Source organism: Colobus angolensis, unplaced genomic scaffold, assembly GCF_000951035.1.
Source record: "Colobus angolensis palliatus isolate OR3802 unplaced genomic scaffold, Cang.pa_1.0 Scaffold14, whole genome shotgun sequence".
Taxonomy (NCBI): Eukaryota; Metazoa; Chordata; class Mammalia; order Primates; family Cercopithecidae; genus Colobus; species Colobus angolensis.
In genome coordinates, this window is record NW_012114488.1 from 22,601,072 (window position 1) to 22,618,221 (window position 17,150).

At 33.9% G+C, this 17,150-nt stretch overlaps 1 protein-coding gene across 1 annotated transcript in view; it reads left to right on the forward strand.

The window, feature by feature from the left end:
- The window catches only part of RFX6 (regulatory factor X, 6), a 55,453-nt gene that overhangs the window by 16,564 nt on the left and 21,739 nt on the right, over positions 1-17,150 (forward strand). Inside the window, exons 5-6 of the mRNA XM_011935071.1 lie at positions 433-510; positions 1,634-1,661. Coding sequence (XP_011790461.1) covers positions 433-510; positions 1,634-1,661 — 106 coding nt within the window. The remainder of the gene's footprint in view (positions 1-432; positions 511-1,633; positions 1,662-17,150) is intronic.

The window sequence follows — 17,150 nt, forward strand, 5'->3', positions numbered from 1 at the left end:
GTCGTACTCTTTTTTCCATTCAATAGATATGGTAAAGAAAACCGTAGCAGTTTCTTGTCCAATTGACTAAATTCATGCTGAATCACTCAATTTGTAAATACATACAGTACATATACTTAGAGCCAATGCCTACATTTATACATTCTTGGGATTTGGAACCTAATGTTTTGGGGGACGTAAGAGGATTGTCAGTAGGTAATTCTCCTATCCTTTTCAAGCCTAGAGTCGGAAATAACAACAACGAGTAGGAGTAGTGGCTATCAAAGAGGGATATAGCACATTAAGATGCTACCTACCTGAAAAATGTCAGAAAAGAAAGGTCATCAGGGTTTGCAGTTCTTATTCATGGTTACTTCAGTTACACCTTAGTCTCTTTTTCCTCTTCAAAAATCTCCTTCATTAACACAGAGCTGGTTCCTGTCTTTGCTCTAGGTATCATTACTATGGGATTGGCATCAAAGAGAGCAGTGCATATTACCACTCCGTTTATTCTGGAAAAGGCTTGACAAGGTAGAGTTACACCATCTTCAAGACCAATTCTCTGTGTTTCTTTAAATATGCATGATACCTATTGAATAAAATGACTTCTTAATTTTCCTTATCAAAATGTTTCCATTTAAGCATCGGACCTTAATGTCCACTTTGTAAGGAGGATTATATAATCTAGCTTCCTGGGCAAATTATATAACTTGTCATAATTAGTGAGAAATTAATTGTGTACTTGGTGTTCCAGAGAGATGAAGAGGAGAAATCAAGTAAGCAGAGTTGCTTTTAAATTAGTATTTACTAATAAAGCAAAGTCTATTTTCAGATTGGATTCAATAAAATAAAGGCAGTAAATGTAAATATAATTTTTTTTCTGAGACAACCTGTTTTAAAGATCTATGGGCTTGACTAGCACCTTACCAAGATAGAAAGTTTATTGTAATAATCTCTAATCACATATACTTTGACCATGATCTTACCTTACGAAGGTGAAACTACTGACCTGTTTGGGTTTCTATGAAAGGTAAAACATGAATGAAAATAAACAGCACATTGCTCTAAGCCACTGTTAACTATCATGGGGATATTAGTAAGTGAGGTTACATCTAAGGAAGCCAGTGATAACACATCATTCGTTTTTTAAACTGAAACTCAGAATAACTAGATCTGTATCTGAGATTGCCTTGTGGTATAATTTACCAATAACTGCTCTTAGCTCTTAAAAGGAAAAATTATTTTTAAAAGTAAAGTATCTTGTGGAAAAAAAACGTTTAGTCGCTGAGTCATACTAAGATAAATTTAGATATTACAAGGAACATAAGGCTGCTTACTAGCCACCACCCCACTATAAAATGTAAATATAGGCTGGAACACACACACATGTTTAACAGTGAGTGTCCTTTACTTGTCTCAAATCTCACCTGACTTTTAAAAATATTATTCATTTTACTTTTTTTCTAAAGAACTTATTTTGTTTTAGTAAGTTGAGAAAGATGCTTGAATTCTTTTAAAAAAGCAAATTTCTCCAGCTTATTTCCCTAATCATGGTATGAAATTACTGCTTCTTTAGGTTGTCTACATATCACTGAATGCTATAGCTGTAATTTTGTTTGAACTGAACTAATGGAAAATATTCTAATTTTTTCAGGTTTTCTGGAAGCAAGCTAAAGAATGAGGTAAGAATTCTTTTCATCTCAGTTTTGCATCTGCTATAATATGTCTCGCAAGCTGAGCAATACATGTTAATTATTCCCTTTAGCAAATGTAGAAATAAATGTTATTTATTAGGAATCCCTTGACAAAGGACTTCAGATACAGCTCAATTAGATTTGTGACAACAAACGAATCTTTGCCTGTATCTACCAAACAACTTTCAGTTAACCTAGGAGAGATACATTTTTAATTATCTTTACCTAATATCAGATACTTACAAGACTGTAAAAAAAAAGACTATCATTTATCCAGAAAGTTTTCACTTAAATATAAACAAAAAGCTAAAGCTGAGGATATGGAAAGAATTGGTCTTTGCACTGTACCCATTTAGACAAAACATTTATTAGTTATCAAGGAGCCCAAATGCTATGCTACACTATGGTTTGTTTTACTACCTTGTATACACACACATACACACACACACGCACACACACACGTACACACGTGTATACAATCTTTCTCCCTAGGCTTCCTCTCCACCCCCTCCTTCAAGAACAGACTTTATCTAAATGAGTTAGACTACCATCAGGGACTGCATGGCTAATTAGACACATGATAAGGCCTTCATTATCCTCAAGTTAACTAATCATTAAGAAGAGATGCTGCCAAGCTAAGGACACATGACCATGTGTTGTGTAGTAAATCTGGACCTGAGGTAAAGTGTAACTCCATTAGTTTGGTGAAATGATGCAAGCATATTTTAAGAAATAATATGAGGCCCCCAACCCACTAAATGGCCAATTTCTTTCCACCAGTGCTTTTAATACAGTTAATGGCTAATTACATAATAAAAATCCTCCAGATTGCTCTTTTTATCAATGAAATAATAGCTCTTTATTAGATAAACAATTGTGAAACTGCAAAAATATTGACTTAGAGATACACTTTGGTTGAGTAAAGTTTATGTCAATAGGGAATTTAAATAATTTCTCTCAGGTGTTCTTTCTACTAGTTTGATGAGGTTGGTGGTATTAGCAAGCCCTCAGCCGATAAATGGCAAGCCTTGTTTCATGGAACAAAAGAAAAATATTTCTCAGGTCTACTTTTTCCTTCTTAGAAGAGGATGCTACAAATACTGTTGTAGATTTTATTACTAAAATTAAAATAAAATATTCTGATTAAACTCTATAGCCTAACCATTTTCTATGGATACCTGAAGGCAATAATAGTGTACCATTACTTTGATGATTATAGAAATTAACACAGCTAAGAGCTTTCTAAAGGCTCAGAACTACTCTAAATATGTTTAAAATGGTAATAAAATATTTTCACAACAGAATTGAAATTTTTTAAAAATTATTTTCTTTGGGAGGCCGAAGTGGGTGGATCACTTGAGCCCAAGAATTCAAGACCAGCCTGGCCAACATAGTAAAATGCTGTCTGTACTAAAAATACAAAAAATTAGTTGGGCATGGTGGTACACGCCTGTAATCCCAGCTACTGAAGAGGCTGAGGCAACAGAATCGCTTGAGCCGAAGAGGTGGGGAGGTTGCAGTGAGCCATGATTGTGCCACTGTACTCTAGCCTAGGCAACAGTGTGAGACCCTATCTCAAAAAAAAATTGTATTTAGGATGACCAACCATCATTGGTGTGCTCAGACACAAGATTTTCAGTGCAAATCTTCATATACATCAGTTCATTTGAACATTCATAACTGTGAGGTATGGTGTCAGCATATTTACAGCTAAGAAAAATGAGGCTGAGAGATATATTTGCTTTTCTAAGAGGTCAGAGAAAGATTCTATTTTTTTAAAACCCATGGTCAAGATATTAATTAACAGACATATGATATTACAGGTACTAGGGGACAAAATGGTGAATGAAGAGATTTGGTCCTGCCCTTCCAGAGCTTTACAGTATAGCAGGGAAGTATATCTTGAACAAGTAATTATAAGAAATTCTAAAGGGTGTCATGGGAGTAACTAGGTTTAGGGAGTTGAGGACATTCTTCACAGGAAGTGATATTAAGGAAATAATTGAGAATATAGTGGTAGTTTGGAGGAGGAGTGGAGTAGGGGAAGAGGGAAGAAGAGTGGTTAAGACAGATGGAATAGCATAGGCCAGGGTTTCTCAGCCTCCATACTATGGAAATTGTGGTTCAGATAATAATATTTATGGAATATATCAAGTATATTGTAGGATGCTTAGTAGTATCACAGCACCTCTGGCCTCTACCCATTACATTCCAGTAGCAGGCCCCCACCCCCTTGTCGTGACAACCAAAAATGTCTCTGATATTGCCAAATGTCAACCACTGGCATATGTGAAGGCAAGCAGAGGTGCATCACGTTGTAGCAAAAATAAAAAAAATGTATGCATAGTTATAGTATAGAATGAGGTAGAGAGTAATATACTAGGTAGAGGCTGGATTGTATGTAGTCTCATTGGGTTAAGAATTCTGTAATGGGAAGCCACTAAAGGAGAGTTCCACCATCAGACTTGTGTTTTATAAAACTCATTCTGACCATGACATGGAGAATACATTAGAAGAGTGTAAGGCCGGAATCCAGTAGATCCATTGGAGGCCATCTGGATAGTCTGTACAAGAGAAGATCTGGACTAGAATAGTAACCCTAAAGATGGAGAGAAGTAACTGATTTTAGTTGGGAAATATTGAAGGAGAAGCAGGTAGAAAGAGTAAAAAGATAATGGGTTTAATTTGGGACTTGTCATATTTGATGTGTTTGTGAAACATTTAACACAAATTTTAAGTGGGCAGTTGGATATATGTGATTGGAAAGGAGGACTTCAAGATTTAGTTTGATGGTGATTGAAGCCATGGTAATGGATAAAAACACTTAGGGAAAAAATGAATGAGAAGACAAGAGGTTACCAAAAAAGAGTTGTGAAAGATGAGAGGAAGAGTGTCAGCGAGATAACAGAAGAGAGTCTAGAGTGGTAAGAAGAGAAGGAGGAGAATACAGTGTCACAGGAGTCAGGAGAAAAAAATGCTCCCTATGGAAAGGAATGCTCAGATGGTGCTGAAAAGTCATCAAGATAAGGAGTGGAAAGGATCCACGGAATTAGTTAAGTGGAGATAACTAATGATTTCAGGGAGAGCCTTTTCAGTGGTGAGCTGGGGTTTGGTTTGTGAAATGAGTGGGAAGTAGCATTGAATGTAGAACATTTAGTCAAGTTCAGGGTGATAATTGGAAAAGGACTTGGGATTTGGGATTTTTTTGGTTTTGTTTTTGAGACTGGGTCTCACCCTGTCACCCAGGCTGGTGTGCAGTGGCACAATCTTGACTCACTGCAGCCTTAACCTCCTGGGCTCAAGTGATCCTCCCACCTCAGCTTCCCAAGTAGCTGGGACTACAGGCACACACCACCACATCCAGCTAATTTTTTGGAATTTAGTTTTGAAGGATGATTAGACTAATGTCTAATGCTAATAAAACAGATACAGTAAAGAGTGAAGACTGAAAATATTAAAGAAAGGAAATTTGAGAGCACAAGGTCACTGAGGAGGTCAGATTAGAGGAATTGGCCCTAGAGAGGAGGAGCAGTGCTTCCATGAAAACTAGAAAGAGAAAGGGTAAGTTCGGATGCAAGCAGATTTGTAGATTTTTTTGGCAGAAAGTTGTGGTCTCTTCTGTTTGGTAGTTTCGCATTTCTCTCAGGAATGGTAGTGTAGGTCATGTGCTGTGGCAAAAGTCAGGGAAAGAAAGTAGGAGTTTGAGGAACTTAAAAGAAAGTCCTAGCTATTCTCAAGCAGGTTTCCTAGCGAGAATGTAGCCCTAATGCCCTAAGACACCCACTGAATATAAGGAATAAACTCTTTTATGCATGAGAGTTTAGAATGGTATTGATTAAGCACCATCCTTGAGAGAACTGACAAAATGATGGTTCAAATCATTTTCTGTGGGACTTAATTTTCTCACAGATCTATTGAGATAGGTAGCAACAGTTTTTGTGGAAGACAAGAAAGGTAGAAGATTGTAAAATTCTGGTATGAGCCAGAAGAACTGCGAAACATTCAGGAGCAGTTATAATAAGAGAAGCACACCGCCTTTTTGGAAAAAAAAGTACAGGCGTGAAAGAAAACTACAAACGAAATGACATACCATGTGCTGGATAGCAATGCTAGATTATAAATACTCCAATTCTTCCTAAATGAATTTAGACATTTTATATTCTAATGAAAATTTGAGTGGGTGATTAATTTTTGGAGATGAATATGGTTACGAGCTTAATCCAGAAGAATATACAGGAAGTAATAGTTAAGAGAAATGTAAACAAGAAGAGTGAAAAGGGGATGTGTCTGCCACATATCAAAATATTATGACATTGTGATGCTGAGCCAACTGCAGATGGAACAAATCTGCAGCAGAGATATGGTACCTGACAAAAGACCCTAGTGTTTATAAGGTTTTAGCATATGACCAAGGAGAAATTACAACAAATGAAGAAAGAAAATATTTTTCCCTGTCCTTTTCGGAGAAAGGTGGAGTACTATATACATAAAATTATTCAGGGGATAATGTTAGAAAAATTGACTATTTTGCAAAAAAATTTCTATACCTCACAACTTAACAACTTATGTGAATTTCATATAAACAACTAAATATAAAAATAATACTTAGGAGGAAATATATATATCTATCCCACATCTGGAAGGAGTTATTCACTTTCTAAGTATAAAAGCAGTTTAAGAAATTTCATAGGAAAAAGAAAAACACAGAGTTGGAAAATTCTTCATATCAAAAGCAACATATACAAAATTTGAAGTCAAAGGAAAAACTGGGGGAAATACCTTCAGCAAATATGACAATAAAATTATATCCGTAGTACATGAAAATCCTATAAAAATATGAAGAGCACAATAAGTAGTAGAATATGTGAATAGATGACTCACAGGAGAAAGAAAAAGCTGATAAATGCATGAGGAAAGGATTACCAAATGAACAAAAATTAAGATAACATTTTACAATATGAAACTATCAAATATTTAAAAATTATTGTGAAGTTGGTGAAGGCAGAATGAGGTAACTCTTTCATATCTTGCTGAAGGAGAATGAAATTTTGGAAAATGTTTGGAAGATCTTCACCAAGAGTCTTTAAAGTATTTATATCCTTTTCCTACTAATTCTACTTTTATATGGATTTTGTATGAAATTTTTTTTTTTTTTTTTTTTCTGAGATGGAGTCTCACTCTGTCACCCAGGTTGGAGTGCCGTGGTGTGATCTCGGCTCATTGCAACCTGGGTCTCCAGTGTTCAAGTGATTCTCCTACCTCAGCTTCCTGAGTAGCTGGGATTACAGGCGTGTGCTGCCACGCCTGGCTAATTTTTGTATTTTTAGTAGAGCCGGGGTTTTGCCATGTTGGCCAGGTTGGACTCGAACTCCTGACCTCAGGTGATCTGCCCACCTCGGCCGGAATTCCAAAGTGTTGGGACTACAGGCGTGAGCCACCACGCCCCCCAAAAATAGGAAATGCAGACAGAAAATTATGCACAAAGTTTTTATTGATTACAGTGAAAAACTATATGTAACCTAAATGACTAATATCAAAGAAATGGTTACATAATTTGTTGTACTTTTGTGTGGCTAAATATTATTTATTAAAAGGCTCTTTTAATGATATAGAGAAATGTTAATTATGAAAAACGGACACAAAAGCAAATATATGTAAAATATGTAAAACATAACTGGATATTTATAAATTATATACAGTTGGTCCTTGGCTTAAAATGGTTTGACTTACAATTTTTCGACTTTGTGATGGTGTGAAAGGGGTACGCATTCAGTAGAAACTGTACTTCAAGTACCCATACAACCATTCCGCTTCTCACTTTCAATATAGTATTTAATACATTACATGAGTTATTTAACACTTCATTGTAAAATAAGCTTTGTGTTAAATGATTTTTCCCTACTGTAACCTAATGTAAATGTTCCAAGCACGTTTAAGGTAGGCTAGGCTAAGTTATAATGTTCAGTAAGTTGGGTATATTAAATGCATTTTTGACTTACAATATTTTCCAATTGTAATGGTTTTATTGGGATGTAACCCCATTGTAAATTGAGAAGCACTGAATGACAGATAATAAATATCTATTACTGTGTTGTAAAATATGGTAGCTGCTAGCCACATGTGACTATTAATTAAGTAAAGTAAAAAATTTAGTTTATCAGTCACATTAGCTACATTTCAAGTGCCTAAGAGTTATATGTGGCTAGTGGTTACTGTATTGGACAGGAAAGATACAGAACATTTCCATCATAACAGAAAGCTGTACTGGCCAGCACTGTTCTAGAATATGTATGGAATTCAAGTCAATATGAAAAGATAACCCAACAGAAATATAGCAAAGTATATGAAGAAGCAATTAATTCAGGGTAAACAAAGAATGACTAACAGTGCTAGTTGGCGTTCTGGTTGACCAGTGTCCATAACATATGTTGAATACCACCCCTTGCCAATAAAAAAATGCTCAATCTAAATATTAATTAGGGAAATGAAAAATTAAAACCCTAATGTGTGATTGTCTCACAAATATTACATTAACAACAATTAAAATGTCTAAAGACACACTGTTGACAGGAATATGGACCAAAGGAACTCTCATACAGAGTGGAAGGGACAATACCTAGTGAAGTTGAAGATTTACACACTTTATGACTGCATTCCTAAAGAAACCTTCACATTGTGCACAAGGAGGTGTGTATGAGGATGTTCACTGCGACATGATTTATAATTGCAGAATACTCGAAAATAATCTAAATGTTCATTATGATATAATGGGAAATAAGTTTTTATACATTTATACAATGGAGTGCTATACTGCTTTGGGTATGAGCGAATGAATGAATGATGGTTATAATAATCAAATTAGGGTCGTCTCAAAAACCTAAAGTTGAGTGAGAAAAACATATTGAAAGTACAAGGATACATACTGTATGGTACCAGTTTTAAAGAATAGTATAATATTAAGAACATTTACATACTAGGTAAATATTTTAATGTTTGAGTAGAAATGATCTAAACCAAGCCCAGAACATTATTTCTTGTGGGGGAAGAAGGGAACGAGATTAGGCAAGGCTGCTTTAGTATTGGAAATGTCTCATGTCTTAATCAGGATGGTAAGTGGGTATTTATTATTTTTTTCTCTGTATCTTTTAAAAAGTTTTAAATAGTTCAAAATATAAAAGCAAACAAAAACAACAACAGCAAAAAACAACAAAAACAAAATAAAAAACAGGAAAAAGATGTTAAGAGCAGTTACTATTTAGTATTAATAATTGTTATTGTTTTAAATTTTTTATTCATAAATGGAGTGGTTTAAATTTCAGAAATGTCTTAGAGATTGTCTCAGAATCTGTTAATTCACAGGAATGAAACAAATGAACAAAACTTAATGATAATATTTTCTCCCCATCAAAGAAAGCTTTTCTTTTCCTGTGGGTCTTCTAGTGTGGGCCAAATTTTTGCTTCAAGCAGCTACTGAAGTTGACATTGTTTTTTAGGGAATGGATCCATTGATTTCATACACTTCTACCAGGAAGTTTCCTTGATAGCCTGAGTTTTCTTCTCTTTAACATCAACCATTCACAGCCAGTTGAACAACCTTGTACCAAGATAAATATCAAATCCTCTCTCCTTGGTATATGCTTTTCAAATATTTGTAGACTGTTATCATACTCTCCTTTGTCATCACTTAGCCAAGCTGTGCAGCTTAAGTCCTTTAATCTTTCCTCATAAATCAGACCCTCTTGCATTCTAGTCATATTTGTTTCTTTTCTGTAGGGTCCTTCTTGTTTTCTTTTAGAAATACAATTCTTAAGAGTTCACCCAAGAGTACCAAAATTATCAGTTGAGAAAGAAAAAAACAAAACAAACCCAGACCTCTGTAGCTGGCTTATGACCTGGCACCTCTTTTAGTACGATTGTAATAGCAAGCATATTAGTGAAATTAAAATGAGTGTATTTTACCATTTTAAAGGTAATCACTCCTCCCTTTCTTTTTGTGTTACACTTACTGGATATTATTTGATTTATGCAATTTACATCATCTTTGTATCCAGTTGTTAACATATCCAAAACAAAATTAATTTTAAGGTTTTTTGGGGCCCTTTTGCCCCTTGTTGATGTTGTACATATTGCTAGCTTTGATTACACAAAACTATTATTTACCAATATGAGAGTTTTTAAAAGTATTAGAATTAAAGTTACATACTTTATTTCTTAATATGTGTTTCTTTAGCACGCTAATATTTTTTATTGGGAAATGTATTATTCACAACACCCATACTCACCCAAATACACAAACACATGCATAGAATTTAAAAAATAATCATAATTTGAAAACTCAAGCCTTTTCTCATAACTGAAAAGAGAGAAGTCCTCTGTGCACCCACTTCAATCACTTTTTCATTCCTACTCATCAGAAGTAACCACTCTCCAGAATATGGTGTTACTGTTTGTTTTTCTATAAAGTTTGCCACTTACAAATAGATCTCTCAACAACATATTGTTTATTATTTGCCCAGTTATATCCTACATAAAAAGAGGTTCCTTGTTTTCCCTGTGACTTTCTGCCTTCATTCAATGCTAGGTTTTGTGATTCTTTAATGCCAATATATGAAGTTCTAATTTATTTGTACTCCTGTATAATATTCCATTGTAGGAAACTATCCCAATGCATTTATTCATTCCATTGGAGATGGGGCTTTTTTTTTTTTTGCCTGAAAAACAATGGTGACACAAACAGTTCTCCAGGTACACATCTATAGGAGTGGAATTCCAGATCCTGATATACTCATCTTTAACTTTACTAGTAAAGCTGAAATTATTTTCCAGAGTGGTTATATCAACTTCTGTCTCTCCAGCTGTGTGTGATCATTACTTTTGTACCTATTCTTATGCTTAGTATTAAATGACATTTTAGTTTTTGCCAGTCTTGTAGGTGTAAAATCGTGTCTGTGTTTTTTATTTGGAAATTGTTTTTAACAACTGATGAGCTAGAATATATTTTTGGATTTTTATTGGCCAATTCTCTTCTGTGAAATGTTTGCTCAAATCATATCATTTTTTTAGTTTGAATTTTTAATCCTTAAGAGTTCTTTATATGTTCTGGATACTAATATTCTGTAAGTTATGTGTTGTAAATAACTTCTTCCTGTTAGTGACATGACTCAATACTCTATTGTATCTTTTGATGAAGATTTTTTTAATTTTATGGTTAGTGCTTTTTATATCTTGTTTTTTAAAAAGTTATGTGTATTCTAAGATTATAATAATATTCTCTATAAACTTGAAAGCACAAAGTTTCTCTGAACATTTAAGTTATTTCATTTGTAATTGGTTTTTATTCATATTTTTTATTGTGGTAAACTACATGTAAAATATACTATCTCAGCCATTTTTGAGTTTACAGCTTTGTGGTATTAAGTACGTTGGTATCATTGTGTAACCATCACCACCAACCACCTTCAGAACTCCTTCATCTTGCAAGACTGAAACTCTCTACTCATTGAACATAACTCCCCTCTTCCCTCTACCATGTGCCTGGCCACTACCATTCTACTTTCAGTCTCTATGATTTCTACTACGCTAGAATCCTCTTTAAGTAGAGTCATACAGTATTTGTCTTCTGGTGACTGGCTTATTTCACTTACCATAATGTCCTCAAGGTTCATCCATGTTGTAGCATATGTAAGAACATCATTCCCTTTTAAGGCTGAATGATATTCCATTGTATGTATATACAGTACTACATTTTGCTAATCCATTCATCTGTCGATGGACATGTGGCTTGCTTCGACGTTTAAGCTATAGTGACTAATGCTGCTATGAACGTGGATGTACAAATATCTCTTTGAGATCCTGCTATAATTTTTTTGGCTGTATACCCAGAAGTAGAATTACTGGGTCATATAGTAATTCTATTTTTAATTTTGATTAAATTTTTTGATTAAATTTAATTATTAAAATTAAATTTTAATTTAATTAAAAATTTTAATTTAATTTTGCTATGTAAAACCAAACTGTTTTACACAGCAGCTGTACTAGGTTACATTCTCACCAACAATGCACAAGGATTCCAATTTTTTTCACATTCTTGACAACATTTGTTATTTTTGCTGCGTGTGTGTTTGTGTTTATAGTAGCCATCCCAGTGGGTGTGATGTGGTATCTCATTTAGGGTTTGATCTGCGTTTCCCTAATAATGGTAACATTGAGCATATTTTAATGCGTTTGCTAGTCATTCGTATATCTTCTCTGGAGAAGTGTATATCAAGTTCTTTGCCCACTATGAATCATTTTGTTTACTTTCATGTTGTTAAGTTTCAGGAGTTCTCAATATATTCTGTATATTAATCCCTTATGAAACATGATTTGCAAATATTTTCTCTCATTCCATACATTGCCTTTCTATTCTGATCATAGTGTCATGTACAGTTATATGCATAACTTTTATGAACAAAAGTGTTTCTTTTTTTTTTTTTTTGGGGACAGAGTCTCACTGTGTCACCAGGCTGGAGTGCAGTGGTGCAGTCTTGGCTCACTGCAACCTCTGCCTCCCAGGTCCAAGTGATTCTCCTGCCTCAGCCTCTCAAGTAGCTGGGACTACAGGTGCGTGCCACCATGCCCAGCTAATTTTTGTATTTTTAGTAGAGATGGGGTTTCACCATGTTGGCTAGGATGGTCTCGATCTCTTGACCGCATGATCTGCCCACCTCAGCCTCCCAAAGTGCTGGGATTATAGGTGTGAGCCTTTTTTGTGAAGTACAATTTGTCTATTTTTTGTTGTTGCCTGTGTTTTAGTGTCATATACAAAATTTTTTTTTCCAAATCACATGTCATGAATCTTTTACTCTATGTTTCCTTCTAAAATTTTTATAGTTTTAGCTCCTACATTTAGATATTTGATTCATTTTTGGTTAATTTTTGTATGTGGTGTTAGGTAAAAGTCTGACTTTATTCCTTTGAATGTGGACATCCAGTTTTCCCAGCACCCTTTGTTAATAGGACTATTCTTTCCCCATTGAATGGTTTGGCACCCCCATCAAAAATTATTTTACCATATCTATGAGAGTTTGTTTCTGGCCTCTCTATTCTGTTCCATTGGTCTATATGTCTGTCTTCATGACAGTACCATATTGTTTTGATTACTGTAACTTTATAGTACGTTTTGAAATCAGGAAGTCTTCTCTGACTTTACTCTTCTTTTTCAAGATTGTTTGGCTACCCAGGGTCCCTTGAGATTCCACAGATACTTTTAGGATGGATTTTTCTTTTTCTGAAAAAACTGTCACTAGAATTGCATTGAATCTATATCTCACTCTAGGCAGTATTGCTTTTTTTTTTTTTTTTTTTTTTGAGAAAGAGTCTCGCTCTGTCACCCAGGCTGGAGCGCAGTGGCTAGATCTCAGCTCACTGCAAGCTCTGCCTCCCGGGTTTACGCCATTCTCCTGCCTCAGCCTCCCGAGTAGCTGGGACAACAGGTGGCCCGCCACCTTGCCCGGCTAGTTTTTTGTATTATTTTCAGTAGAGACGGTGTTTCACCATGTTGGCCAGGATGGTCTCCATCTCCTGACCTCGTGATCCATCCGTCTTGGCCTCCCAAAGTGCTGGGATTACAGGCTTGAGCCACTGCACCCGGCCTAGTATTGCTATCTTAAATTCTTCTAATCCATGAGAATGGAATGTCTTTTTATTTATTTATGTCTTCTTTAATTTCTTTCAGCTCTTTTATGTAGTTTTTATTGTACAAGTCTTTCACTTCCTTGGTTAAATTAGTTTTAAAGTATTTTATTCTTTATGATGCTATTGTAGATGAAATTGTTTTCTTAATTTTCTTTTCAGGCTGTTCACTATTAGTGACTAGAAATGCAACTAGTTTTTGCATGCTGACTCTGAATCCTGCTACTTTGTTGAATCCATTTATTATTTGTGTGGGTGTGTGTGTGTGTCATTTTTAGGGTTTTCTACATATAAAATTATATCATCTGTGAACAGAGATTTTTTACTTCTTCCTTTTCAATTTGAATGCCTTGTTTTTTTAATTTTAATTTTCTTTTTGCCTAACTACTCTAGCTAAGACTTCTAGTACCAAGTTGAGTAGAAGTGATGAAAGCAGGCTTGCTTTGTTCCTGATCTTAGAGGAAAAGCTTTTGGTTTTTCACCATTATGATGTTTTCTATAGACTTTTCATAAATAACTTTTATTATATTGAAGTGGTTTTCCTATATGGCTGGTTTGTTGAGTATTATTATCATGAAAGGATATGGAATTTTTTCAAATACTTTTTCTGTACCTAATGAGATTATCATTTTTTTATTCCATTAATGTGATGTAATACATTTATTGATTTTTATATATTGAACCATCCTTGCATTCCAGAAATAAATCTCACTTATTTATGGTGTATAATCCTATTAATATGCTGTGGAATTTGGATTACTAATATTTTGTGGAGAGTTTTTGCATCAAAGTTCATAAGGGATATTGGTCTGCAGTTTTCTTGCCTTGCAATATCTTTGTCAGACTTTGGTATCAGGACAATATTGGCCTCATAGAATAAGTTACAAAGTACTCCTTCCTCTTCAATTCCTGGGAAAACTTTGAGATGTATTGGTATTAGTTCCTCTTTAAATGTTTGGTGCAATTCACTGCTGAAGCCAACTCTGGGGCTTTTCTTTGAGTATGTTGGTTAATTACTACAAATTTGTAAAATTTCCAGTTTTTTTGCTATTATTTATTTCCAAGTTCATCCCATGTTGGTTGAAGAAGATACATTGTATGACATCTATCTTTTCAAATTCACTGAGACTTAGTTTGTGGCCTAACATATGGTGTATCCTGGAAGATGTCCATGTGTCCTTGAAAAGAATGTGTATTCTGTATACGTTTGTTCAATCTAGTTGGTTTATTGTGCCCCCACGTCCTCTATATTCTTACTTAACTTCTGTCTGGTTGTTCTGTCCATTATTGAGAATGAGTTGTTAAAGTCTCCAACTATTATTGTAAAACTGTTCATTTCTCCCTTTAATTTTGTCAATTTTTCTTCATATATTTTGATTATCTATTATTATCTGTTATCTGTACATACCTGTTATTAGGTACATAAATGGTTATGATTGTTAGACTTTTTGCTTTATCAAAATTTTGTTAATATATAATGTCCTTGTCTCTTGCACACCTTTTAAAATTTAGAGTCTATTTTGTCTGACTCCATTCTGCCAATATCTATCCTCCAATTGGAGAGATTGGTTCATTTACATTTAAATTAATTACCATTAATCAACTCTTCATTATCCTCCATTATCCACTACACTTTCTAGCATCTTGTAACCACTATTCTATTTTCTAACTTCATGTGATCGAATTTTTTATCTCCCATATATGAGTGAGAACATGTGATATTTGTCTTTCTGTGCCTGACTTATTTCACTTGCCACAGTATTTTCCAGTTTCATCCATGTTGTTGCAATTGACTTTTAAATTGATCTTGTATTCAGCAACTTTGCTAAAAATAACTTTATTGTTAACCATAATTTTTGTGTAATTTGTTTTAGTTTTTCAGTGAAATCAGTTACATCAGTAGCAAATAATGCTAATATTGTCTCTTCCTTTTTGGTACTTAATCTGTCATTACTTTTTTCAGTTCATTATTATTCTGGCTATAAACTCTGGTATAGTGTTGAGTAAAAAAGGTGAGAGCAGGCAACTTTATCTTGTTTGTGATTTTCCAGGGAAGTTTTATAGTATTTTGCCACTAAGTAAGATATTTGCTGTGGGCTTCTGATAGATAGATAATTAAGTTTTCCTCTGTCTCTAGCACACACACACACGGGGGGGGGGGGGGGGGGAGAGAGAAAGAAAGAAAGAGAAAGAGAGAGAGAGGTTAATGAATGGTAGTGGATTTTAAACAAACTCTTTTCCTGCATCAGCTGAGATGATTGTATAATATACAGCATTCTCCTGTTTGTTGTTAATATGATGAATTTAAACCTAACTTGAGTATGATTGTACTTATACACTACTGAATTTTGTTTGTTAATATTTTGTTTAATATTGTCTTAAGTGTAGTAATGTGAGATTGAAATATGATTTTTCTTTTTCTGTTCTTGTCTAGTTTTGATATATATGTTTTCAAGTGAATTGGGAAGTTATCCTTTTTTTCTGTTGTCAGAAAAAAATCTGTTAAGCTTGAAATTGTCTGTTTCCTGAATGCTTGATAAAAGGTCACCTGTTAAAATCTTTTGAGTCTATTTTTTCTTTGTAAAAATATTTTTGATTACTAATTATATTTCTTTAATGGAAATAAGAGTATTCCTTTATTCCTACTTTAATTTAGTATCATACTGTGTATTGTCATTTCTGGGGTTTATATTTCTCTGTTTCTCTTTTCCTATATCACCAAATCACATACTGAGATGAAAAAACTTGACTTTCCACACAAGAGAAAAAATATATGAAGAGTGCAAACTTTTCTAAAATTAAGATTTAGGTAAATTTTTGTTATGCTTATCCAACAAATGTTAGTTTTCTATTTTGTCATATAACTTCCTTCCTTTAAGGATTAAATTATTTATTTTCTTGTTTTCTATATTATTTTTCCTATTTTTATTGACAGTAACATTCCTTGACAGTGCAATGATAATTGGTGCTCATAAGTGGAAAACCAAAGCATTGAAAGTTTTTGAAGCATTTCTTAAATTAAGATAGATAAGTAAATAGAGTGGATTGGGATTAACTATGCTATTATATCAGTTTATGATAATTATTAAATAAGTTATTAATTAAAAAATTGATAACTATACTTGAAAAGAGATAAATAAAGCTAAAAATTTAAACCTAATTTTTAAAAATGAATTTCTACTATATTTTAAATATAAAGCTTATTTAAATCTTATATCAAATAAGTCAACAAGAAATCAGGGCTTCTAAAATATCTAGTGTTAAAGGACTCAAAAGTGCTCCCAGTTCCTTTGACTCTACCAATATAAGTTCTAGAAAGACAGGATGGGAACCCAATTTGTCTATGACGGTAATTTAGTTTTTGTCTAGTAAACATCTTCAATATGACAGAGATAAAGAAATACAGTCTAGAAATAAATGTGAGAAAATTATGAGAAAGAACAAAATTTTGTCCTTGCCAGGGACACTTTATGTCCTTTATTATATTCATAATTTCATTATTTCCCCAAACTTTTGATTACAATCTGGTTTGTTAAAATTTTGTTTGGGGAGGAGGAACAATCAGTTATGGCCTGGGAGACTGATTTGCTGAGGCTCCGGTTCTGTCATGAATATACATTTGTTCTTTCTGTGTGGGTTTCTTGTAAGTATACCAGCACAGTAGCATTGTAAGTTATTTGTCACTTTTGTAATTTTCTGAAAATGGCTTGAGTATGCTTTCCCCAAGAGATATGAAAGAACAATACATGCCTGAATTTAGGGTAGAAGAAACTTTTTGTGGGACAGTCCAGTGCACTAGCTTGA